Raw genomic sequence first — 23,071 nt, 5'->3', positions numbered from 1 at the left:
TTTCAATCAATAAGCTACAAACACCATGACCTTATTTAGAAGAGAGGACAGCTCAACAATAAAGGAAGCAAACTTCAAAACAAAAAACAAAAACATAACAAAAGAGAGAGGCCAAACTTTTAGTGGGAGGGAAGGAAAACCAAAAATCCATAAACACAGAGATTTAGATAGAAATCTAGATCCACCAATAAAACATTTAAAGGATCTAATCTGAACAACACATAAGATCTTTATTATTAGAGATTAAGAAAAATAAATTATCACAAGTAGATCAAGCCTATAATTCTTCTGAATTACTAGCTAGTTGCCCTGGATTACAATTTAGCAACATGGCCCCTTGCTTCTTCTTTCTGACACTGAACTAGACAAATATACGGAATAAATTCTTCTTGATGGAATCAGTGATTTGCCAAAAACTAGATTGGACAGAAGTACACTTTATCTCCCATGAACTATCCAGATTCTTGCATTAATTTCAAGTTTGAAAGTGGCGGTTCAGTTTGGCTAAGCATCGATGTTCTCTCTCGGAGGATCAACCCAAAACCCCATTAGTAGCAGGCAAAGCATCTGTACTCCACTATCTCTTCCACTTTTTGGCATCTCAACCACCAAGATCCAAAGTCCAAGACCATAAACACCACGCGCCTCCATACAGTGCTTAAGACAAGAATTACTCTCTGCTGTTACTGTAATCCATGTTCCCTCCATTTTCTTTATCTTATCCGTGCTGCTTCGAACTTTGTCTTCTCAAACTTCCTCTTTAGTCAAAAGCATCTTGGGACCCTCCCTGCGCCACCATCTTTTCTAATTGATGGTTCGTCTCCTAATCACTTATTTTTTAAAAAGAAAATGATCAGCGAATAACAGTATCACTAGAATTAAAAATTAAGAATCTATTATCAATGTCATTGACTATTATTGTAAAGAACATTATCATTTCACTTTGATTATCCTACTGTAAAGCAACTTATAACATTGGATACAGATTGCAACAAGAAGTGCAAATAAAAACTAAACACCCCCACCCCAAGAAGAAAAGGAAACGAGTATCCCATCGACACGTTTTCTTTCTTCACCAAATCTTGAGACCAAACTAGCTAGCTAATTAACACTAGAAACCCAGAATTTCAAACCACCAGACCATGCCTTCAAGACCCATATCTCCAAGTTCTGACCATCCTAGACCCGGTTTCTTAACCAAAACCAGAATCTTGTTTTTGACACTCACAATCTCAGCCTCTGTGGTGCTAATCTTTGCAATTGTTTACTTTCTTTACCATCTTTGGTGCACACTTTTGAATCGTTCAAGAACCATCCCTTTTGACTCTAGTGCTCCTTTAAGGCTCCAAAGGTTTTCATACAAAGAGCTAAAGATTGCCACTGATGATTTTGATGATGCAAATATTATTGGCAAAGGAGGTACTGCTACTGTCTTTAGAGGCATTGCAAGAGATGGCAAGTTATATGCTATTAAGAGGCTTGATACTCTTTCCTTGCAATCAGAGAGAGAGTTTCAGAATGAGTTGCAGATTCTTGGTGGTTTAAGATCACCTTTCTTGGTTATTCTTTTGGGGTACTGTGTTGAAAAGAGTAAACGTTTACTTGTTTACGAGTATGTGCCAAATAAAAGCTTGCAAGAATTGCTATTTGGGGATGGTCATTTGAGTATTTGCTGGGAGAGAAGGATTAGTATCATTCTTGATGTTGCAAAAGCACTTGAGTTTCTGCACCGTGGATGTGACCCACCAGTGATTCATGGGGATATTAAACCAAGCAATGTTTTGCTTGATTTTGATTTGAGAGCAAAGATTTCAGATTTTGGGTTATCAAGGATTAAAGGGGAGGGGGATTTTGGAGTGGATTTGTTTAGTCAAGATTTGGGGAAGAGTCAAGAGCTTTGGAAGAGTCAAGAGCTATGGAAGAGTCAAGAGCTTTCTGGGAATGTGACTTCAGAGACACCAGCAAATGGTACCCCTGTGGAGAGTTGTCACGAGGTAGATTTTGCTCTTGCTTTACAAGCTTCTTCTTCGTCAAAAAATAACAGAACATGCTATAATGTTAAAGCTTTGAACTTGAATTCTTTGAATGATAATGCCAATATTGTGAGTGAGAGTGTTGTTAAGGTAAGGAATGGGAAGGGGAAGGAGGTTTCTAGTGTTGATATTGGATGGGGTGATTGGAATTGTAAATCTGTGCCTTATGATGATGATTTTTGTAGTAACGATCATAGTAAGGAGCTGAATTGCAATAGCTCCTCGGTTGTTGATGATATAGCTAGCACAAAACAATGGGGAAAGGATTGGTGGTGGAGACAGGATGGGAGTGGTGAATTGTGTAGTAAGGATTATGTCATGGAGTGGATAGGGAGCCAAGATTGCCCCTCAGCAAATCTAGACTGGGATGACGAGAAGAGAAGTACTCCTGGAAGAAAAGAATTGCGTCGTATGGTCCCATTAGATAAATTAGACGATGCAAACGAACCTCCTCGATTAAAAGAATTCAAGTTTGAAAATCATGTTAGTGGATTTGAGAAGAAGGAACATGAAGGCAGGAAAAATCGTCGGAAGAAAAATAGGAAGATGCAAGAGTGGTGGAACGATGAGCAGCACTTGGATGGGATAAACCAGAAAGGTAGTAAGCTGAAGAATCTTGAAACAAAGTGGAAAGGAGGGTTTAGAATTCCACATTTTGATCTTGGTCGCAGGTTTAGATTCCATAGACGAGAGAAAATGGGAGAACAGAACCAAAACGATACTGATCAAAATGGGGAGTTCAGTTTCAGAAGGGGGTGGAGGAAAAAGAATTCGCGATCTACTGGAAGCGATATGTGGAGTGGGGATCTTTTTAGTCGCGAGTTGAGCAGTATAACAAGCATGAGAGGCACGCTATGTTATGTTGCACCAGAATGTGGTGGCTGCGGGTACTTGATGGAGAAGGCTGATATATACAGCTTAGGGGTTTTAATTCTTGTGATTGTCTCCGGTAGAAGGCCATTACATGTTCTTGCTTCCCCGATGAAGCTTGAGAAAGCAAATTTAATAAGTTGGTGCAGGCAGCTAGCTCAAACTGGGAACATCTTAGAACTTGTAGATGAAAGAGTGAAAGATGAATACAACAAGGAGCAGGCAAGCTTGTGTATAAACTTGGCGCTGTCATGCTTGCAGAGGTTGCCTGAATTCAGGCCAGCTATCGGAGAGATTGTCAATATTTTGAAGGGGGAGATGGATCTACCGCCTCTACCTTTCGAGTTTTCTTCCTCCCCACCTTCCAAGTTGTGTAGTAGGTCAGGGAGAAAACAAGGATCCAACGCAGAGTAGGTTCAGTAAATTTTCTCTGTTTGCTTCCATTTATCATGGGGTTTTCATTTGCTGAGTGGCACATAGGATGGAATGTGTAATCTGTTAACACGTGATGGATGTGAAGCTGTGTTCTTCGAGGCTACATGTAAATCGGATGGATGATTTTTCATTTTCCTTGTCTCTGATTGGATGCAGATAGTTCGGGTTCATGGTTATTTTATATCTTTCTTCTCTGGTTAAGATTATGTTTATTTAGGTAACATCCTGGAGACATGTATCTCTTTACTTCTTGTCCTGAGAGTATATACTTACTCCTAGATATTTAGGTAGCATCATGAATACACTCAGTTGAGTTATATAATAATTATAAGTTTTATAAATAAAATTTATAGTAAAATAAATATTAATTCATCAAAATTCATTTTACATTCCATTACTATATAACATGCTATGCATAATGCATAGATATTGATTAGGATTGATAGTCTAAATTTATCATGACAAATCATTTTTAAAAACAAAAAAATTGTTTTTTTTTTTAAAAAAAACCAATATGCACTAATTAAAATCAGGTTTGTATGCGTGTGTTATTCTTCTCCGGCAAAACACAAATTGTCTAACGAAAACAAAAAAGAAAAAAAAAATAAAATAAAATACAAATTATTTAATCATATGTCCTAGTTATTGTATAGGAAAGCACAAGAAAAATTAACATTATAAAAAGGATCAATCTCAAGCTAAAACAATTTTATTTATTGTTGACAACAATTTGAATGTTTACTTGTTCATCTATCGTGAAAAAATTTAGTTTCATATTGTAAAACAATTCAATTGAAAATGATATAACCTTTAATTAATTTAAAATAATTAAATTAATATCTATTGTTTAAAATCTTACAGTCTACTCTACTACCATTTACATTTAATTGATTCAAAATATTATGTGTCAAAATCTTTAAATTATAATAAACTCTAATATTTTTTAATAATTAATTATAAAAAATAAAACTAAAATTAAATAAAAAAGATGAAAACAATTTACCTAAAATTGTTTTTAACTGGATTTGAAAAAAAAAAAATTGTATAAGAAAGAGAGCAGTTTAAAAAAAAAGTGGAAAAGCTCTTGAATAGTTAGCGGAAAAACAGAAAAGAAAAAGGGAAAGGTTTAGGGAAATAAGAAATAAGTTGGGGTGCTGCACATATATTATATATATTATTTATTATATTAAAAAATAAGTTAATAATAATATCTGCGTGTATCAACCCCTCACCATATTATTATATTATATTATATTTTAATATAAAAAATATTTTAAAAAAATTAAGGGGGCAGTTGCCCCCTTTTACTTCGTGGCTCCGCCACTGATTGAATATCATCTTTTCTTTTGAAATATTGAAAAAAAACTAACGGAAAGTGATTTCAACATAGCTTTATGCTCATTTGCATACTCGATTGTAACAGTAAAATAATAATTTTATTTTTCTCATAAAAAATATTTGACTTAGCTACAAAGGATAATCTAGTATTTTTATATTTTCTATATAGTAAAATTACTAACTTATAATTAAAAGCAAAAATTAATGAACCGTCTCCCTCAAGGGACTGCTTAAATTATTATTTTTTATTAAAGTATAGTGAAAAGACACTATTTATCTTTAGAATAAGAAATTCTTTAGCTAATGTTCAAGGGTTTTTTCATTTTTTTTATCTTATTTTTATATATTTATTCAAGTTGAAGATGGGGTGCTTTTGTAACTAAATAAATATTAATGTTAATAAAAGAAAAAAAGATAAATGATGTATGTATTGCACTCGTCATTGTATAGATAGAAGTCGTTAATTTATTTTTTTCTTTTACTTTCAAGTATGATATAACTAATTTAATTTTTATAATTAATTTTTGTTAAAAATCATTTTATTTATTATCAATATTTTTTTTATCATGTTATTAAATTAATTATCTTATTAAACCCAATAAAATGAATGATCCATGTCTCATATCTTTTTTATGTTTTTAAGAACATTGCTTGACCTGGCTTGAGATATAGTGCGGGCACCAATCTGATATATAAGGTGATTGGTTCACCAATCTTTGAAATTGGTGGCAGCTAGTAGAGATGATTGCTCCTTTGATTTCGGTGGTCTTTTTTTCTTCTTTTTTTTTGCCAGGAGCTAGACATGTCATCATCATGATTATATAATTTAGTATCAGTAATAAAAACAAAATAATAAATTGCGTGAACTCTAGTTAAAACTTTAATTATAGTCTAACGCATTTTGAAATTTCTTTAATAAATCACAGAGCTTTTAATACATAATGGAAGAATAATTTAGAAAAGATAAAAGTATTGTAAATTGGTTTACATAGTAAGATTCCCTTTTGAATTCCCAAAAATCATAGCCTATCCTTCTTCTTCTTCTTCTTCTTCTTCTTCTTTTTATTATTCTTTACTGCTAAGGAAAATACTTTCTTTTCCTTTTAACCCAGAATCGGAAGCAAGGAGCAACCATTCATTCAGCAGATCAAACCCAATGAGTCGATAATTCAGAGTCCGGCTCAAAATCATTTTGAATATTAATAATATTAAATCCAAGCAGCCAGTAAATCAATCCATGATCTGGTTGGCCTTCCAAGTCAAATCCAAGTGATCTGGCTAGGTTAATTTGAACCTGTCTTGGTGCTTGATTATTATCATTACATCCTGGACACTTCCTGTCTCAACGTTTTGATGCTACGGCCTATGATAGCTGTATTTTTCCTTCTTAGAAGATATATTGTAAAGAACTTTGTGTGGCTATCTTGATTATAGATAAATCACAAAGCCATTAACGAGGAAAAGGAATTCACATGCTCATTTATTGTCAAGCCAGTACCCTAAGCTTTGGTGAATTTTTCTTAGTGTTTGCTGGTCCTTCAACTTGATGCAAAGACAAGTCTTTTAAGGCTTCCCTCACTCTTTTTGCTATTTTAAATTTGTTCATTTTTATTATTTTAGTTCACCTCTACCCTTTTCGTGATTTAATTAATGCAATTTTCAGTATGAGAAGAGAATGAAAGATGGTGGTGACAAAGTATTTATGATTTAAATACTTTGCATGGTTTTCTCTTTGTATGATCGAACTAGTAAGTTCCATTGCAATTAATAAAATAATGGCTTTGTGATCCAATTGCTATCCAGGGGCATGGACTTCTGATGGCATTTGCCTGAAACAATCAGCAGCTCATGTAATATACCCTGAATTGGGAAGACATTAAAGCAAGCAGCCTTTGTAACAACCAAAAAGGAGGCTGTGGACTGCCCTGCTAGCACTCCCGCAGCCACCTTAACAAAGCTAATTAGAAAGTTTAATTAGTTAGATTTTGAATTTATTTTTTAAAATTATAAGTTTAAATATTACAAATCTCAGAACTATTAGAAAATTATATAATTGTTAATTTCATGATCTAAAAAGATTAGTCAAAATAAATATAAGCTTACCCAAACACTCATAATTAACCAAAAATTAAAAAAAAAAAAAAACAGAAAAAGAGAGAAAGAGAGAAAGAGCTAACCCTTCCCGGCTCCATTATCCTTTTTTCTTTCTTTGTCTCGGAGGATGTATACAAGGAGAACGAATGGACATTTTTGGCCTCCTGGAGCTCTATACAAGGACTTGTCTCAGCATATAACATTTAATGATAAAATATAGGGGTGAATTTAATCGAAAGTTGGATCAGTGGCTAATAATCATTTTAGGATTATGATGGTACGTAATGATGAATATATCGATTATTTATTTGCCCGTGCATGGCATGGAAATCAAGGAGAATTAGTAATGGTAAATAAGAATGTTTTCCATTTGATAATATATTATGAGAAAATGAGGAGTTTTTTTTTCCAGTATTTAGGATATATAAGCTATATTTTTACTCTCATAGATCCAAAAATGTTCCACTTCGATCCCGTTAAAGTTTAGCTACTACCCATGATGCTAACTTTATAGCCAATGTCTAATAATAGGTCTACTTTCTGAATTTTGTTTTTGAAGATTTACATTTTCTTTTTTGTTTTTGTTTCCCTTTTCAGTTTTTTTTTTTCAATAAAAGATTAAAAAACACATTTATTTGTTGAAAACAAAGACAAATTTTCTTTTTACGTAAAAAAAATTACAAGTATTTCAAGATTATAACTGTTTTTATAAAAATCATACCATAATTTATAATAATTATCACAAATAATCTAATCATAGAATATTGATTTTATTTTATTCAAATTCAAAAGTATCATGGAAAAGTTATGTTATTAACTAGAAAACATTATATTAGATTTATAATGAAAACTATAAAGAACCTCTAAAATATGTTTTTCAAGCTTGATACAAATTTGAAAAGCAAAAAATACTATTTTTCTAGTATATATTTTAAATGGAGAAACATTGCATTTGAACAAAGTTCTTGTTTTTTTTCCCTAACTTGATTTTTCTAAATAATTAAAGTATTACTCTGTACTTAAACAATTTCTGTAACTTTTTAAAAAATTTGAGTGTGATTAAAATGATATTTTTTTTATTTTTTAAAAAAATTATTTTTAATATCAACGCATTTAAAATGATATGAAAACATTAAAAATATATATTAATTTGAAGCAAAGAAAAAAATAAAAAAAATTAATTTTTTTAAAAAATACTGTTAAAACGTAAAAATAAACAATACCAAGTCTTGTTATAGCACTTAACAATGATGACACATTAAAACTTTTGGAAACTAAGAGTAACATTGGAAAATTTAAACTATAAGAATAGAAATGGTATATTTATCATTAATAGACTAACCATTTGAAAATTGAGAATGGATACATTTTGTACATAGCACCCTCGGGGTGGAATGTATTTTGTGTTCAAAAACACTACCGATTGGGTTGAACCCTTGAGACGATGGAAATGATAACACATTGTACAATTAAAGAAAACTAAAAGGTGCAGACTCAGTGTCATAATTACGAATTGAAATAGTAAAATGATTTTGTGTTTTCTTTTTTAAATATAACACACAAGGTTGTTAAAATCGTGATTTTAACATGGCACGGAAAGCCTTACACAAACTCGGATCGTAAAAACGGATCATAAAAACGGAAAATCATAAAGAATTTTAAAATACATTAAAAAAAATTTAGTTTGAGGACTAAATTAAACTTTGATTTAATTAATTAAAGGAATCAGGGGTGTAATTGAAAAAATATCAAAGTTTGGAGCTGATTCAAGGAAAAATTGCTTGAAAATTAAAATTCAATGACCAAATTGAATAGTCCAAAAACCCAAGACTGTTGTGTAAATAGCACTATAACTCAAGGATTCAATTGAATTTAATCCAAGGGCACAATTAGAAATCAATTATTTCTGATTAGGGTCCCAATTGTTAAGTTTAAACTGTCTAGGGACTAAAGTGAAAAATAGCAATGCCCAAGGACACAACAGCGTCGTTTTGGAAGCATTGTTCATCGTCTCCTACACTTGCGTGGATGAAGCCGGTTGAAATCAATTCAAATATAATTACTATTCAAAGCAGATTCTTTCTACAGAATGAACTAGAATGATTTAGTTATCCAAATATTTAATCACGACACGTTTTGAAAAGTTACATGATCAAACACGGCTGCAAGTCTGCAACAATTGAAACAAATTTTCATTATTAATATTATTTAATTGAAAACATAAAATATAATTACTTATATGTTCAGGGAGGGATCTTACAAAAATCTCTCTTGATCCTCCGTAGAAGAATCACTTGAAGGGTTTTCATTTGAATCCCCATTTCTTCTGCTACCATTAAAAGCAAAACTAACCCAAATCTCTCTTTCAACTCTCCTCTCTCTCCCTCCATCTCCCTCATCTCTTTGCAAAGACGAGATTGATTTAGGGGGGACTGGAAGGGAAGCAAACGAAACAGAACAGGGGAGAGAAACCAGTCCGTGACTGTGCAAGAAAAAAGTGAAGACAGTCCGTGACTATAAATCCAATAGGCTTCTAACAGCTGATCATGGGGGCAATTTTGTTTCAGCGCCTAATTTTGTCAAAATCGTAAAATCGGTCTTGAAATCGCGATTTTGGGCGATTTCATCCTATTTTTTCGATTTCACCTAATTTCAACCCGATTTTATCTATTTTTGATTTTTTCAAGCGATTCAACTCGTAATACATGTTTTGACTCGTAAAATCGTACGATTTTACAAGTTAAAACGCGATTTTAACAACCATGATAACACAAATAGAATTGGAAGCGAGGGTATAATAGTTTTTTTGTTTTTATTTTCATAGTAAATTTACTATTATGCCCTTGGAGGATTTCTCCCTTAATTGGATAATTTTATTATGATTTTTTTTTTATTATTCTCTTAAGTGGATAATTTCTTCAATTGTATCCCTAATATTTCAGTTCATTTGATTTTATGTTGATTTAATTTTTATTTTCTTAATTACTATTTGTTTTGTTATTAATTTTATTCTTGTTGGAATTTATTTTTTTATTTCATCCTTCAAAATTTAATTAATCAAGATTTTATTAACCTTTCATATCACGAGTTTTGAAGATTAGGTCGGGTTGTCTTAGATTTTTTTTCAAATGCTTTTTATAGTTAATTTTTGCTGATATTATCTTTTTATAGGATTATCATAATCTTATATGTTAAGCCACGAGTTTTACATATTAACCTAGCTTTGTTCAAAAACAAAATTATTTTTTAAATTTATTTGTTGTTATTATTGCCATGTTTTTTATCATATTATTATTTTTAAAAAAATTTCTTTGAAAACATAATCATACCCTAAACATGTTTTTTTGGGTTGAAAAAAGTGAAAAACTTTGGCACGGCCTGCAGTGTACGTCGCATGGACCACTTTGGCACGGCCTGCAGTGTACGTCGCTGACAGGCACACTAAACTAATATTGGCACATAAGCAAAGTTGAGGCACCTGGTAGAACATGATCCAGAATCGAATTCTCAACACATGATTTTTAAATTTTTTTTTTTAAAAAAAAAAAAAGAGGTTAGAATCTAGCTGTGGTACTTGTTCAGTTGTTCTCATCCAAAACGAAAGAAGAGAGTAAAAAGGGGGCCAAAAAAGAAAGAAAGATTCAGATTTTTCAAGAAATCTAGATAATATAACATCCAGAAAGAGAATACAAGAAAAATTGAGTAATGAGAGGGGGGAAACCAGAATTAATACAGTTCCAATGAGCTTTTCAACCAGCAAATTAAATCACTAACCATCTAGCTACTAGATCCAACCAGATCCAAACCAAATTGAAGCAACTGCCAAAACCAAAGCCCTCAAGCCCACCAACCCCTTATGGAAAACCAATGAAGCTGCAGAATCTGAGGATTTCACGTCAGCAGCCATGGTAGCAGATGTTGGTGGTGTTGGCAAAGGGTGAACAAGAATAGTAACCTTCATGCCATTGAAACACTGCCCATTCCCACCAATAAAGTAGTATCTCTTGGCCTTGTTAAGAGGTATGAAGTCTTTGCCACTGGTCCAGTTGCCTACTGCTCCTTCTGTTGTACAGTTGTCATAACCAGTCTGGTTCACTTCAAAGACATTGTACTGTGTCTTTTGGTACCTAAAAGCTACATTGACAAAGCCAAAGCAAACACTTCAATTATAAATGGGAACTGGGTTTTGATCTTCTGGCTAAACTTAAACTGATGTTTATAGACAGACTTGATGTATAGATAGAGCTAATTAAGGAGAGGGGGGAGGCTTACAGATAAGGTCACCAACATAGAAGGTGTGGTTGTTCGCCCAGTGAGTATAGTTGATTCCGGGGTTCCAGCCTTTATTAGCACCAACAATGTGGTCAGTAGCGGTGGTAGCAATGGCGGAGAAGAGGATGCAGAAGCAAAAGAAGATGAGCCTGGAAACCATTTCACAGTGACTTGTTTGGTTCTCGGCTACTTTCTTTTCTTGGACAGTAAAGAGTTAGTGAGTGAGGATGACAAAGAGCACCTTTTTTACTACACTTGACTAGGGCAATCCTCTTTTATAAGATCCAAGAAAAAATTTGAAAGTGATTCAGGCATGCATCACATTACCGTTTGCATTATCACAGTCAATGATTATGCTGCCATGCCTATACTTTTCTTGTTTTTTTTATTGAATAATTGGATAGCAAAACGACAACAATCTCTTGGAAAATTTAATTTAGTGTATAGTTTATAATTAATTTAATAATAACTAAAGTCATTTGAAACAAGTTATCATTGCATTAAAATTGATGCTGCGCTTGATTTTTAAAAAGAAACCACAATTGCTTTCGTAGGCGTGCCTCTAGTGCTCTAGTTACATGGTCCAGTGTCTTCAGCTCAAGACAAAATGTCCATGTCCAACGGACAAGTAAATTAAAAACAAAAATGGGTAGGCAGCCGTTGGCGACTATATTTGAAATTGCGAATGCATGGTAGTTATAGTCTAGGGTTTCATCTGGTTGAAGATTCTAGTCAAGAAACTATTTTGGAAAAAACAATTTGAAGTTGACCTGATCATGTCAATCAAGTCAGTGGAGTTTATCCAGGTAAAATTAAGTGTAATCAGATCAATTTCTAAACATGTTCAAAATAAATCTGACCTCAGCTAGGTTATAAATCAGCAGATTATTGAGTCGACCTCAAGCCAGGTTTTATAACCATGGAATGCATGGAATTTTTTTTTTTCCCTCCTTCCCTAGGTAAGGTTAAGTTCATTGGAATGGTCCCAGTGGATCTGTCTGTCTGCAAGTGAATCTTGGAAAGGGAAAAATAGATGAGAGTTTCAAGACAAGCTAAAAGCTAGAGAAGAAACATTCATGCTCAGCAATCGGTTTTGTATGTTTACAAGCTCGATAGACACGGTTTAGGATGTCATCACATCTCTAATGCTCCTCACAATGACAAGAGGAGGTACTTAATACATGAACTTTGATTGCCTGGAAAACGTTTAAGAGCATGTCCAGAACCTGATTGACTCTGCCTTGTTATACCAGCTAATAAAGACGGAGACACACTAGCCACATTGCCGTGGACCACAGACACGATATTTACAGGCAACAAAGGAAAAATATAATACATATTGTCTCGGTATTATTCTTAAGAAATGCTGGCTAGATTACCTTTCACATAAGAGAAGGTGCTTGAGATTTTGCTCCTCCAAGGATCGAAACCAGTCATGCAGAGAATTTGGGCCTCGTCAAAGCTACCTTCCACATAAGTATGAAAGGATGAATTAAAGGTAGGGAATAACTATAGACAGCCAGTTGGGGAAAACAGAATTTTTAACTGTTGTTAGTAAACAGATCACAAGTATTATTACTATTCGTCATTGCATCGAGCCTAATCCAAGGTTTTTCCACATCATAAATTTCCCAAAAAATTTGCAGGTCATTCCCAGATGGTTGAAATTTCAGCATATGCAGTTAAATATGATCAACTAAGAGCAGCAATATTTCAATTCAAAAGGTTAAATAACTATCAAGCATACTAACCCCGATATTTTTACAAAGAATCACAAATTCAACTGAAGAAACAAATCACATATTCAACTGAAGACATATAAAGAAAGAAATATAGATGGCATCGAAGTAATTAAAGCTTACAACCTCAGAAGTTTTGTAACCAATGCATTTGTCAAAAACAAATTCACCATGAAGAAAAATCTCCCTCCGTCCCCCTTTGCTGAAATCCTCAAGGATCTATAATTCAACAAATAGTGAATTCAAATTCTTTCTCCTCCACCTACCCTCATAGGGAAAAAATTTATCATCACTTGTACCCGCTCGATTCCAGTCACATTCAGCAAGACAGCCCTTTTATCTCAAATTTGTCAAGGCTTTTCCTACATTTATTATATAACTGGAAAATGTGGGGATTAATCTGAGCCTCATCAGACATTTGTTAAGGCTTTTTCTATGCAATCTGAGAGATATGCATTACAAAGAAGCAAGAGAACTCTCCCATGATGTAGACAATTCCCAAACTAGATCCACACTGAAGAGTTATCAAAGAAATCTATAAGAATTATCAGGAATGACATCACAAGCCAGAATGGTGGCAACATTACCTGCGTGTATACTGCAAGGTTCTCTGAAATAAAACCTCTTGCAATAAAATGAGAGATTGGTTTCTGGTGAAACGAATTTTTCTCAGCTATGATTTCTGAGATCAATATCCCGGTATTTTTCTCAACTGGTGTCAATGACTTTTCCGTCCGACCATACTGCCTTTCTTGTGACTCACATGTTGATTTCTCTTAAATTGCCCTCCCAGCTTTTTTCTCTTGTCATTCTTGTCTTGAACAGGCACTTTCAACATTTTCTGAATCTTTGGATCATCTGAATATCCGTTTGACCTCATCTCAGCATAGTATTCTCGAGCCTTGGTTAATAAACCACACCTAGCTAGTCCTTCCACCATTACTGTATAATGTGTCAAATTGGAAGCCACTTCATACTGCTTCATTTCCACCCATATCTTCAATGCATTCTCAGGTTGCTCTAGTTTGAAGAACTTTGCAAGAAGTAAGAGAAAGGTATCTTCAGTGGGACCTAAACCAGCTATCTTCATTCGATCAAGGACTTCAAAAGTTTCTTCAAAAACAATACCCTGAAGAAATGCATGGTAGGTTTCTATTGTTGGGCTGACGTTCTCCTCTATCATGGCAGCCATTAAACTTCTAGCATCCTCTAGCTTTTTTGCCTCACACAAAGGACGAATCATTGAATTGTAAGTAGCAGAATCTCGCTGCAACCCTGTTTCTTTCATTTTGTCAAGAATTTTGAGAGCTTCCTTCAAGCAATTCTCACGAGTTAATACGTAAACCAAAGAATTATAAACCTCAATGCCCGGGACCCAACCTCTTTTTTTCATCCCATCATAAAGTCTCAGTGAATCAAAAAGATTCCCAACTTTTGAAAAGCAAGAAATCATGTGTGTATAAGTAGTTGCATCAGGGTCAATACAATATTTTGACATTTCCCTCCAAATTCGCTTTGCTTCAAATATATCAACACATATATTACACCATCCATTGAGAATAATGTTAAATCCCTCGACCTCCAATGGGAAGAATTTCTTGTTAACAAGCATAAACTCTTCAGCCTCTTCAATGTTTCCATTTTTACAAAGAACATTCAATAGGAAGTAAAATGCTTCTTCATCGGGGGTCATTCTAAACTTATCCATAATGCGAAATGCATAAATAGCTTTGCCAGGAACATTTGCAGCTGCATATCTAGTAAAAACCAGAGTTAAAAACAACATAAAACTAAACAAGGAAATGGAAATTAAGAATTCTCTTTACAATGTGAAATAACTAAAAAGACGCCACATGAAAATTAAGTAAATCATCATTTCTATAAAACTTTTACATGTTTACCATAATTCTCTTTATAGTTTCCATGAGATAAACTCGAAAATCAAAGGACTTTAACCAAAATTATATTTCCATACCAGCTAATAAGCAAATTCCATTGAAACTGAAACGAGATCAAACTTTAAAGAACCAAACTTGAAGAACACAATCTCACCTATCAATCATAATAAGCATAGCTTTTCTAGTACTCATCAAGGACCTGTGCAAATCTCTAATCAAAATCCAAGCAGTATTGAACTTCCTATGATTACCCAAAACCCACACCATCAATTCACAAGCTTTCTCATCAACACAGCCCCATTTATCTCCCCATTTAAAAGCCAGAAAAGCAAGTCTCCACTCTTCTCTTAGTTCCCATATCACTGAATACACTAGATTCTGATTAGCTCTAATGCCTGACTCATCCAGAGAAGCCATTGCCTCTGCTTCAGAGGGAAAATGGGCAGCCTTTTTGAGTGATTGGAGAAGGCCCATTTGAATAGGTTCATGGGTTTGGATTCCTTGTTGAATGAGCTCACAAGAGACGTTGAGATATTGAGTGGAGAAGGATTGGGAAGTGGAAAAATGGTGAGGGGATCGTGTGGGTACTGACAGTGTTCGATGAAATTCCGCAGAGAAAAAGATAGGATAATTGGAGTTATTCAGGGGAGAGGGAGGGTGAGGGTGAGGGTGAGGGTAGGTGATTGAATAGAGAAGTGGGAAAAGGAGTCGGGAATGGGATATCTGTAGTCTTCTTGCAATTGTTAGGAGTGACATGAGTTGAGCTCCGGGGAAATGGGAATGGAGACTTGGGAGTGGAAATTTGAAACAATTTGCTTTATATAGCCTGTACAAAGGACAACTGGACCAAAGAGTATCACGGCAGCGGCAGCTAGGACCTGGGAAGCACCGTGTGCGCTTTTAAAATTGTGGTAGTGATTTTAATTTAAAATATTTTTTATTTAAAAATATATTAAAATAAAAAAAATAATTTTTAAAAATTATATTTTACATCAATACATTAAAACAATGCAAAAACATATAAAATAATAATAATTTTAAACAAAACAAATTCAAAATTTAAAAAGAAGCAATTTATACTACATTTCCCAACACAATCTAAATCAATTCAAAATTAAAATTAACTTGGTTTAACTTAAGTAACCCAGCAAGACAATTTTCAATCTAGTTGTAATAATAATAATAATAATAACAATCCTTATATGTTTTGGATGCCACAGGCTACATGAGAGAGGGATAAAATACAAAAGGTATATCTTAACGAAACATATAAATGATTTGCATGTCCTCAGAAGGATTTTGTTCATGCGCATTGCGATGATCACTGGCCATGTTCTGCTTGGGTAGAAATGAGAAAGGGCAAGAAAGAGACATGGCAGGAGCGAAAAGGGAATTTCCCCTCAATGCTCACTTGATTGGATAAATATATAAATTAGGCTACCATCAAGAAAGACAACCCTGGAATCGAGATATACAAACGCATGATTAGATTTTATATTAAAAGAAAAAAAGAATACATCATTTAATCACCGCGTCTCAACTGCTAACATTAAGAATTTGAGTGAAACAAATTGTCACAAAAATAATCAACGCGTTTTAGTTGCTGCTTGTGTTTTATGCATCCATTGAGGCATCCGATGCAACATTAAGCAAATTGCACACAGCCACTAATCTTTACCATCATGAATCAAACTCAAGGGAAGCCTTTAAAATACTCAATGGCCGAGACAAGAAAAAGGATGGTGGTGCTTTCTTAGTTCATTCCATCACCCCAATAGCTCTCAGACTATTGTAAACGACTGACCACCGCTAAAGGTATTTTCTTGCAAGAGCACGGACTTTGGTGTCAAAATGCGAGGATGCAATGCGGGAACCAGGCAAATAGAGGGGGTTGAGAAGAATCTGCAATGACCAATATTTTTATTTATCAAAATAGGGAAGAAAAAAACATTAAGCATTTCAGTCACTAATCAATATCATGGCAGAGAAAGAGCAACGGTTACCCAGATGCAAAGCAATAGGGAAAAGAACATATTTGTCCCTTGACTAACACGTGTTTCTCAAATGGCTACCCGATAAAAAAAAATCCCAATTGGATCCCCCATCCATGAAAGATTTCCACTATAAAAATCAGGGGAGCAATCTCTTTTCCTCACTCTCCCTTTACTTCACTTGTTATCTAATACTGTAGGGTTGTGATTGTAATCGATGACAGCAAAGTATATAGGTATCATAATTCAAGTTTTGGAGAGTCATCCACTCCATTCTTCATCCACCAGTTCAACTAGCGTTTATTCTACCATAGGAGAAAAAAACATGAGCCATACACTATCCACTATCTCCATGCTCATTTTAGCCATTATCGAACCATTGGCTTTACAAGCACTCGATGCATTCATTTGTATCTAGCTGAACTATCGGTTCCGCTACCGCTTGTTGGGAGATCTACTCTATCATATTGCATGTTGGTCTATGGGCCTATGCATATGAGATATTACATTATGAGTGCACAAAGCCTTCTACCCAGGTGTACAAGCTATTGGGTTATAGGCCTATCATTGTATATCAGCCACTCACTCTCTTTATCCTCAATTAATATAGGCTATTTTCCAAAACTCAGATGTGCGTGTATATATTTCAATAAATTTTGTAGCATGTGAGGCACAAAAGTAGCAGCAAAAACCGGTACAAGCATGACCAGGAATGAAAAGTGCAGGAAAGAAAATGTGAACTCAAATCTAAATTCTAACAAAATAGGTGCTGCAGATTCTCTCATGAAGTTGGAATGACATGAGTATAATGAGGTGCTTTAAGTTGACAGTGGCATTTTCTGGATCTTATACCCCAATATGATTGGGAAAGGAGTCAGCTGCCCGGCTTTGTTTGTTAATGTTATTCTCTCATAATACCATGAACTTTGGCATAAGCAGCTAAATGAGTATAATTTCTCAGCATATAGAGTTATCCAATCTTAATACAAAATACTGACTTGAACAAATCAGCATCTATGTTTAACAACGTATGCACCAAAGAGAATATGTTGTGTGTAAGAATTCAAAACTGGAGAGCAAGGAGTCGTTTACCTTTATATACAGCTCATGAACCTCCTGGAAAAAGCTCTTGATTCCATCATCATTGCGAGAGTCATGAAGTAGCATGAGTCTTGTATGTAAGATAAGTCAAGGAAAATATACAACAACAGAAAATGCAAAAAAGATAACATAAATATCATTCTCCATTTTCTCTGCATTCTTTTTGTCACTAAAGCAATTAAAATCAGAGACACAAAGGATATGACCTGCTGTAACATAAACTGATACCACCAAATCATTGAACCTGTCAATTGCTTTCAAATACCTGTGAAAAGGATGTGATAAACAAGATTTTAGGAGGCAACGTGAGCAATAAAAACCAGAGTGGTCATTGTAGAAATGCATTGATTGATTCAGATATATTTTGAGCATTAGAAATTACATCGCACTGGTGGTCCATGCAAGATCCTGAACAATATCCAAAGCTGCGTGCAATATGAATTGATGCATCTGTGCAGCATCTTCCCTCTGTCATCAAGTAATTGGCTGAGTGTTAATCACAAGTAGCTTGTGAGGAAATCAAAATACAACCAGAGAACATAACAAAATAATAAAAAGATGACAACAATGGTGTTTCCAGAACCCAATAGAAAAGATAACAACTTCACCATGAAAGCATGTAAGCAAAGATGCACTCCCACACATATCAGAAATTTGATTTTAATGGTGTGTGCAGCAACTTCACCATGAAAGCATGCAAGCAAAGATGGACTCCTACATATCAGAAATTTGATATTAATGGTGCACGCAGCACTAACAGCTTGTTTGGAACCAATATGCTAGAATTGATTTCAACCACTTCAGTAGAATGAATTGATTGGATTTGCTAACTGAGTTTTTTTTTTTTTTTTTTGGAATAGGTTTTAAAATTGTGGAATTCATTTTACTTTAGTTAGTGAAAATACATCATTTACCCAACTTGCTTCATCCTTAAAAAACTTATTCCAATCATATGAGTGAGAGAAAGGGAGGGAGAGAAGGGTGCTAGTGGGATTAATTTTTAATGGATTAATTCTGAAGCAAATCACACCCCTTTTAGTGTAATTTGCAAGTCTATGAAAATCTCTAATTTTGATTGGTTGTAGAATTCATTTATGTCGCTTAAATCTTTCCAAACACTAGAATTGGGTAAATGGTGTTGAAATGATTTCATTTCTACTCAAATCTTAAGTTTTCAAATAGCCTGTAACTTTTTACTTTTTTACTTTCCCTTCAATTTCTCTCCTAGATGCTTCTTATATGAAAATGACACAAATGGATCCTAGAACCTTTCTGTAAATCCCATAAGCATGAAATTATGCAAAAAGCTGTAAAATTTCTTCAAGTAGATTACCAATATTTAAAACAGCGACATCAGAGGTTTGATGAAAGAATTATTCCAAATCACATGTTCCCATTAACTTTGAAGCAAAGGCAGTACCAAAAGAACTTTCAAATGTTCTATCTTACACAGCACAATAAGCCTAATACCTTCAATTCTATGTTTTGGAAATTTGGTGAATAACTAAACATAAATCGGAATAAATAAAATAAGCAACATGAGAAAGATCAAAGAGCCAAAGAAACACAACGAAAACAAAACACAATTCTATATCAAGACACTTTGGAAACAAGAAGTCAAGCTAATAAAATCAATCATATGCATTTTTCGCAAAAAATAGAGTTTCCAATCAAACAATCAATGAATAAATAAATAGGAAAGATTAAGAAGAAAAGATGGGCATACTTTAGTAGCAGATCCAACTTCAGCTTCATATATAGGGATATCATTCCTGCTCACAATTATAAAACAAGCTGTGGTTGCCATCCTTCAACTACCCTATCAATCAAAAACTCACAATTCAGTAACAACAAGTAGATAATAATGCACCATTTAGTTACATAGAAAAACAAAAAAAATAAAAAATAATAATAATCATCATCTTGACCCATTAAAGAAATAACTTTCGATAACAGTTCGGTGAGCTCATATTTCCAAAGACAAGCAAAGATTCAAAATTTTGAAAATTTTCCGTATTTCAAAAAATAGTGAGATGATGCAAAAGCATACCTTTTTATGCCTTGATTTCACTGGTGAAGTCTCTGCACCATGAGTAAAAGAAGAGAGCTTCCAGCTTCTCAAGTCTGTTTATGTTCTCGTCTCCTGATATTGGACTTGGGCCAAGCCCAAACATTCAGTTTGTATATGACTAGGCCCAAAATTAAAAACTAAGCAGCACAACCAGGAGAGGAAACCTAGAGAGAGAGAATTTGCTGAGGAGTTGAAGAAAACAGTGGTGAGTGAAAGGGAAACGGAAGAAATGGGAAGCGAGGCAACAAGCAATGGTAGTGCCAACAGTGGAGGATTCAAGTCAAGAGTACAGCGTTACTTGTATAGTGGAGACACAAAGCATGTCATGGCTGGCATGGCCGTCATAACTCTTGTCTTTGGTGTCCCTTGGTTCCTCATGAACAGAGGTTGTTTTTCTTCTCCCCTTTTAATCTTTTGATTTGGTTTCAAATATCTATTCTGTTAAATCAATTGGGTTACTTTGATATGATTTTTGGGTTTCTGGGTCAATGATGAAATTGAAATGAGAAGCGACAGCAAGTGGAAAGTTAGAATCTTTTTACAGTTTTTTTACCTGGTCGTTTCCATGTCGATGCTGCTTAGTGTTAATTTTTGTTTGGTTAGTGGAAAGTGCAAGGAAAGGAAAGGAAAGGGAGTAAATTTTCAAGATTCTAATTTTTTTCTAATTGATTGGGAAGACGAACTATGTTTGAGTAAGAGAGAAGTACTGCTTTGTGCTCAAAATTTAATTATTTTAAGTGCTGCTGATGTTGGGTTTGATTTGTTTGATTCCAAAGCGAATGTAGTGAAACAAGAAAAGTTGAGACTTTCCTGCATCTTTCTCTGTTTTTTTTTTTTCCTGCTTGTTGATGATGTAAAAGCCTCTCCTGAAATGTTCTTCTTTGTGTGAAAAGATTATATTTATGTGTTCGTTATTCACTTCTCTTTCTTAGTTTCTTCCACAGTTAATAAGAAGTTATAATTTAAGATGAGAAAATAGAGAGGGCTGGAATTATGTTTTGATAGAAGGGATTAGCGTGAATTGTCAGATCAGAAGTGCTGTTGATGAATTAAGCTGGGAGACTTGATTATGGGTTCTTACTAGGGTTTTATGCTGTATGAGGAATTACATACTCAGAGAAGGGGAAAATATTAGGAGGACAAGTGGGAATTCTATGGTAAGATAGAATGGTAATCTTGTTACTCCACTGATATCAACCCTTCTGGTACCTTCTAGGAATGATGGTGGGTGGTTATTGTATTTTCAATCAAGTTGCAATATTTGATCTAGATTGTGAGATGGAGTAAAGCATTATGAACATGAAAGCAATAATTGTTGTTTTGGTTACTTGAGGAGGTAGTCCCTGTCATCTATATTTTTTTTTCTGTTATTGCTTGTTCGTTAACTGATTAGGCTAGTAGAGAGTCCTGAATTCCTTAATTACAGATATCATCCTTGGTTTTAGGAACATGATTCTTTGAAGATGTTCTTTCTGCACTGCTTTAGTTTAACCTTCTTTTTGGGCACAATCTTCTGAGGACGTGAGTGTTGTCCGTGCATGATCTCCTCTCAACCATATCATGGACATTATTGTTGGCTTGGATAGCCTTGTTTTGAACTAGTTTTCCCCAATCAACTAGATCATCTCCAGAAATCATGTTAGCATTTTATTCAGTCCTTCGAATTTCCATCTTTTTTTTCTTTGTACTTACCTTTTCTTATTTATTTCAAGTTCAAGAGAAATCAAACCTGTGTTGTAGGTACAAATAAACAAACCAGTGATAGACTGGAATGAGTTGTACCAAATGAGACCCTTTTCATGTTTCAAACTAGATCAAGGAGGATGGAGACTTCGAATTCAAAGAGAAATATCTCTTAATTTAAGCAGAAAAGGACTAAAAAATGCTACAGTATGCTAGATGAACTGCAGTTTGGAGAGATTCCTGGATCATGAAGTATGCCAAAGGGGGACTTTTCAGTCTTTTACAACGAGGTGATTGTTGAGAGTAATCTCAAAGGGTGTGACTTCAACCTCCATGGTGTTGCACTATGCAAACACCATATCATGTAGTTAAAAAATGCTTCATTGGATACAACATCATTCCAGGTTCCTATTCTAGCATAGATGCATGCCTGCAGTTAGTACCGCTATTCCAAGGCTCCTCCATAAAAGCAGCAATTGGCTGTCTCTGTATAGAACCTATGCTGATTGGGTATTGATGGAAGATAAATTGAACCTGTAGCAACTGTTACTTAATGATTTTCATGTATGCAGTGAGATTCATCGTGGTGCTGACTGCTGAGGGTTGTTCTGTGCTCATCTTGTGAATCAATGACCTGACTTCTTCATAAAGACAACCTTGAGACTGTTGTCATGGTTGTGTTTTTCCGCTTGAAAGGAAATTGCCTTATTACATTATGTTTGTCCATGAGGATTTAAGTGTTTGAGATGTGGGTGTTATATTTGCATGTCAGTTTACCAATTTCTTTGTTGTTTTATTCGCAAAGATATCTACAGCTGCTGTTAACTGAGATCATCTTTTCTTCCATAGGAACAAAGCACTCGTCTCATCAAGATTACATGGAAAAGGCTGATAAAGCAAGGCGTGACAGACTTTCTTCAGGTTCTGCTGCTACATGATTTTTGTGATCGCTTTCTTCAAGGTATTAGTTTCGAGTGATCATTTTAACAGTGGAAAAGAACAAGGAGTTTTGATTGTTCTTTTCATCCACCCTCTCTGGCCATGGCTAATTTTCAGGTCAAGGAGTGGATCAATATTTGTGTTATAAAATGCCATGTGCAAATGTTTATGAGATGAATTGAAATTTTTCTGAGTTGGCAAATCCAAATAGAATTCTTGCTTGGATTCTTGTTTTGTTATCCCTCAAAATGGTATCAATTGACTAGATGGAAATTAATGTAGGTTAAGGTGAAGTTTTTTCCTAGACTAGCACAGTGAGATAAAATATTTTTCAAACTAGCACAATTAAAAAAAAAAAATTTCGGTAGTTAATATGCACTGATAGGACATGCGCAACTAGGTGTGTTGTCCATGTAGTACATGCGCAGCTCATACTCAAATTTCACTTCTCCAACAAATTAATTCATCCTCTCAAAAATCAACATTTATATTTTATAAATAATCAATCAATAGCTATGAAATGAACAAAAATAATCTAATAGCTAAAAAAAAAAGATGGCATGGCATGAGAAAAGAAAAGGGAATAAAAAGAATGATGCCTAGGCAT

At 34.3% G+C, this 23,071-nt stretch overlaps 5 protein-coding genes across 13 annotated transcripts; 2 read left to right on the top strand and 3 right to left on the bottom strand.

Moving 5' to 3' along the window:
• The first annotated feature begins 939 nt into the window (after nucleotides 1-939).
• Nucleotides 940-3,539, top strand: LOC118034026 (putative receptor-like protein kinase At1g80870). Its single transcript, XM_035039181.2, has one exon. The coding sequence runs from the start codon at nucleotides 1,143-1,145 to the stop codon at nucleotides 3,315-3,317; it is 2,175 nt and encodes a 724-aa protein (XP_034895072.1). The 5' UTR covers nucleotides 940-1,142; the 3' UTR covers nucleotides 3,318-3,539.
• A 6,853-nt stretch (nucleotides 3,540-10,392) lies between these two features.
• On the bottom strand, nucleotides 10,393-11,374 carry LOC118034025 (early nodulin-like protein 17). The gene is made up of 2 exons (XM_035039180.2): nucleotides 11,043-11,374; nucleotides 10,393-10,904 (listed from the first exon to the last, which is right to left on the bottom strand). The coding sequence occupies exons 1-2, from the start codon at nucleotides 11,200-11,202 to the stop codon at nucleotides 10,555-10,557; spliced, it is 510 nt and encodes a 169-aa protein (XP_034895071.1). The 5' UTR covers nucleotides 11,203-11,374; the 3' UTR covers nucleotides 10,393-10,554.
• A 708-nt stretch (nucleotides 11,375-12,082) lies between these two features.
• On the bottom strand, nucleotides 12,083-15,560 carry LOC118034023 (pentatricopeptide repeat-containing protein At1g80880, mitochondrial). 8 transcript variants are annotated; one of them, XR_012169788.1, is made up of 4 exons: nucleotides 14,834-15,560; nucleotides 13,369-14,538; nucleotides 12,908-13,000; nucleotides 12,083-12,508 (listed from the first exon to the last, which is right to left on the bottom strand). XR_012169788.1 is itself a non-coding variant. In XM_035039178.2 (2 exons), exons 1-2 carry the CDS (start codon nucleotides 15,433-15,435, stop codon nucleotides 13,500-13,502), a joined length of 1,641 nt encoding a protein of 546 aa, XP_034895069.1. In that variant the 5' UTR covers nucleotides 15,436-15,560; the 3' UTR covers nucleotides 12,754-13,499. The 8 variants fall into 8 exon arrangements, 1 of the variants encoding a protein (XP_034895069.1); XR_012169790.1 differs by having other exon boundaries at nucleotides 12,083-12,504; XR_004684968.2 differs by having other exon boundaries at nucleotides 12,908-14,538.
• Nucleotides 15,561-16,149: 589 nt separating this feature from the next.
• LOC118034020 (uncharacterized) lies at nucleotides 16,150-19,960 on the bottom strand. 2 transcript variants are annotated; one of them, XM_073408403.1, is made up of 6 exons: nucleotides 19,822-19,960; nucleotides 19,498-19,590; nucleotides 18,154-18,239; nucleotides 17,976-18,036; nucleotides 17,763-17,849; nucleotides 16,150-16,581 (listed from the first exon to the last, which is right to left on the bottom strand). In XM_073408403.1, exons 2-6 carry the CDS (start codon nucleotides 19,576-19,578, stop codon nucleotides 16,489-16,491), a joined length of 408 nt encoding a protein of 135 aa, XP_073264504.1. In that variant the 5' UTR covers nucleotides 19,579-19,590; nucleotides 19,822-19,960; the 3' UTR covers nucleotides 16,150-16,488. The 2 variants fall into 2 exon arrangements, with proteins under 2 accessions (XP_073264504.1, XP_073264511.1); XM_073408410.1 differs by having other exon boundaries at nucleotides 19,498-19,585; nucleotides 19,822-19,951.
• Nucleotides 19,961-20,071: 111 nt separating this feature from the next.
• Nucleotides 20,072-22,691, top strand: LOC118034022 (uncharacterized). Its single transcript, XM_035039175.2, has 2 exons — nucleotides 20,072-20,228; nucleotides 22,375-22,691. Exons 1-2 carry the CDS (start codon nucleotides 20,072-20,074, stop codon nucleotides 22,461-22,463), a joined length of 246 nt encoding a protein of 81 aa, XP_034895066.1. The 3' UTR covers nucleotides 22,464-22,691.
• The last annotated feature ends 380 nt before the right edge of the window (nucleotides 22,692-23,071 follow it).

Source organism: Populus alba, chromosome 1 (assembly GCF_005239225.2).
Source record: "Populus alba chromosome 1, ASM523922v2, whole genome shotgun sequence".
Classification (NCBI taxonomy): Eukaryota; Viridiplantae; Streptophyta; class Magnoliopsida; order Malpighiales; family Salicaceae; genus Populus; species Populus alba.
Note: the sequence above shows the minus strand (reverse complement) of the source record. Positions and strands in the feature narration are given on the sequence as shown.

Excerpts from the sequence above, each read along its gene's own strand:
- LOC118034026 (XM_035039181.2), top strand. The coding sequence starts at position 1,143 with ATGCCTTCAAGACCCATATCTCCAAGTTCTGACCATCCTAGACCCGGT.
- LOC118034025 (XM_035039180.2), bottom strand. The coding sequence starts at position 11,202 with ATGGTTTCCAGGCTCATCTTCTTTTGCTTCTGCATCCTCTTCTCCGCC. Across the intron at positions 10,905-11,042 it reads CTATGTTGGTGACCTTATCT|CTTTTAGGTACCAAAAGACA; the intron begins GTAAGCCTCCCC and ends TTGTCAATGTAG.
- LOC118034023 (XM_035039178.2), bottom strand. The coding sequence starts at position 15,435 with ATGTCACTCCTAACAATTGCAAGAAGACTACAGATATCCCATTCCCGA. Across the intron at positions 14,539-14,833 it reads ATGCTTATTATGATTGATAG|ATATGCAGCTGCAAATGTTC; the intron begins GTGAGATTGTGT and ends GGTTTTTACTAG.
- LOC118034020 (XM_073408403.1), bottom strand. The coding sequence starts at position 19,578 with ATGGCAACCACAGCTTGTTTTATAATTGTGAGCAGGAATGATATCCCT. Across the intron at positions 18,240-19,497 it reads AAGTTGGATCTGCTACTAAA|AGGGAAGATGCTGCACAGAT; the intron begins GTATGCCCATCT and ends ACTTGATGACAG. Across the intron at positions 16,582-17,762 it reads TTCATGAGCTGTATATAAAG|ATTCTTCTCAACCCCCTCTA; the intron begins GTAAACGACTCC and ends TGGTCATTGCAG.
- LOC118034022 (XM_035039175.2), top strand. The coding sequence starts at position 20,072 with ATGGGAAGCGAGGCAACAAGCAATGGTAGTGCCAACAGTGGAGGATTC. Across the intron at positions 20,229-22,374 it reads TTGGTTCCTCATGAACAGAG|GAACAAAGCACTCGTCTCAT; the intron begins GTTGTTTTTCTT and ends TTTCTTCCATAG.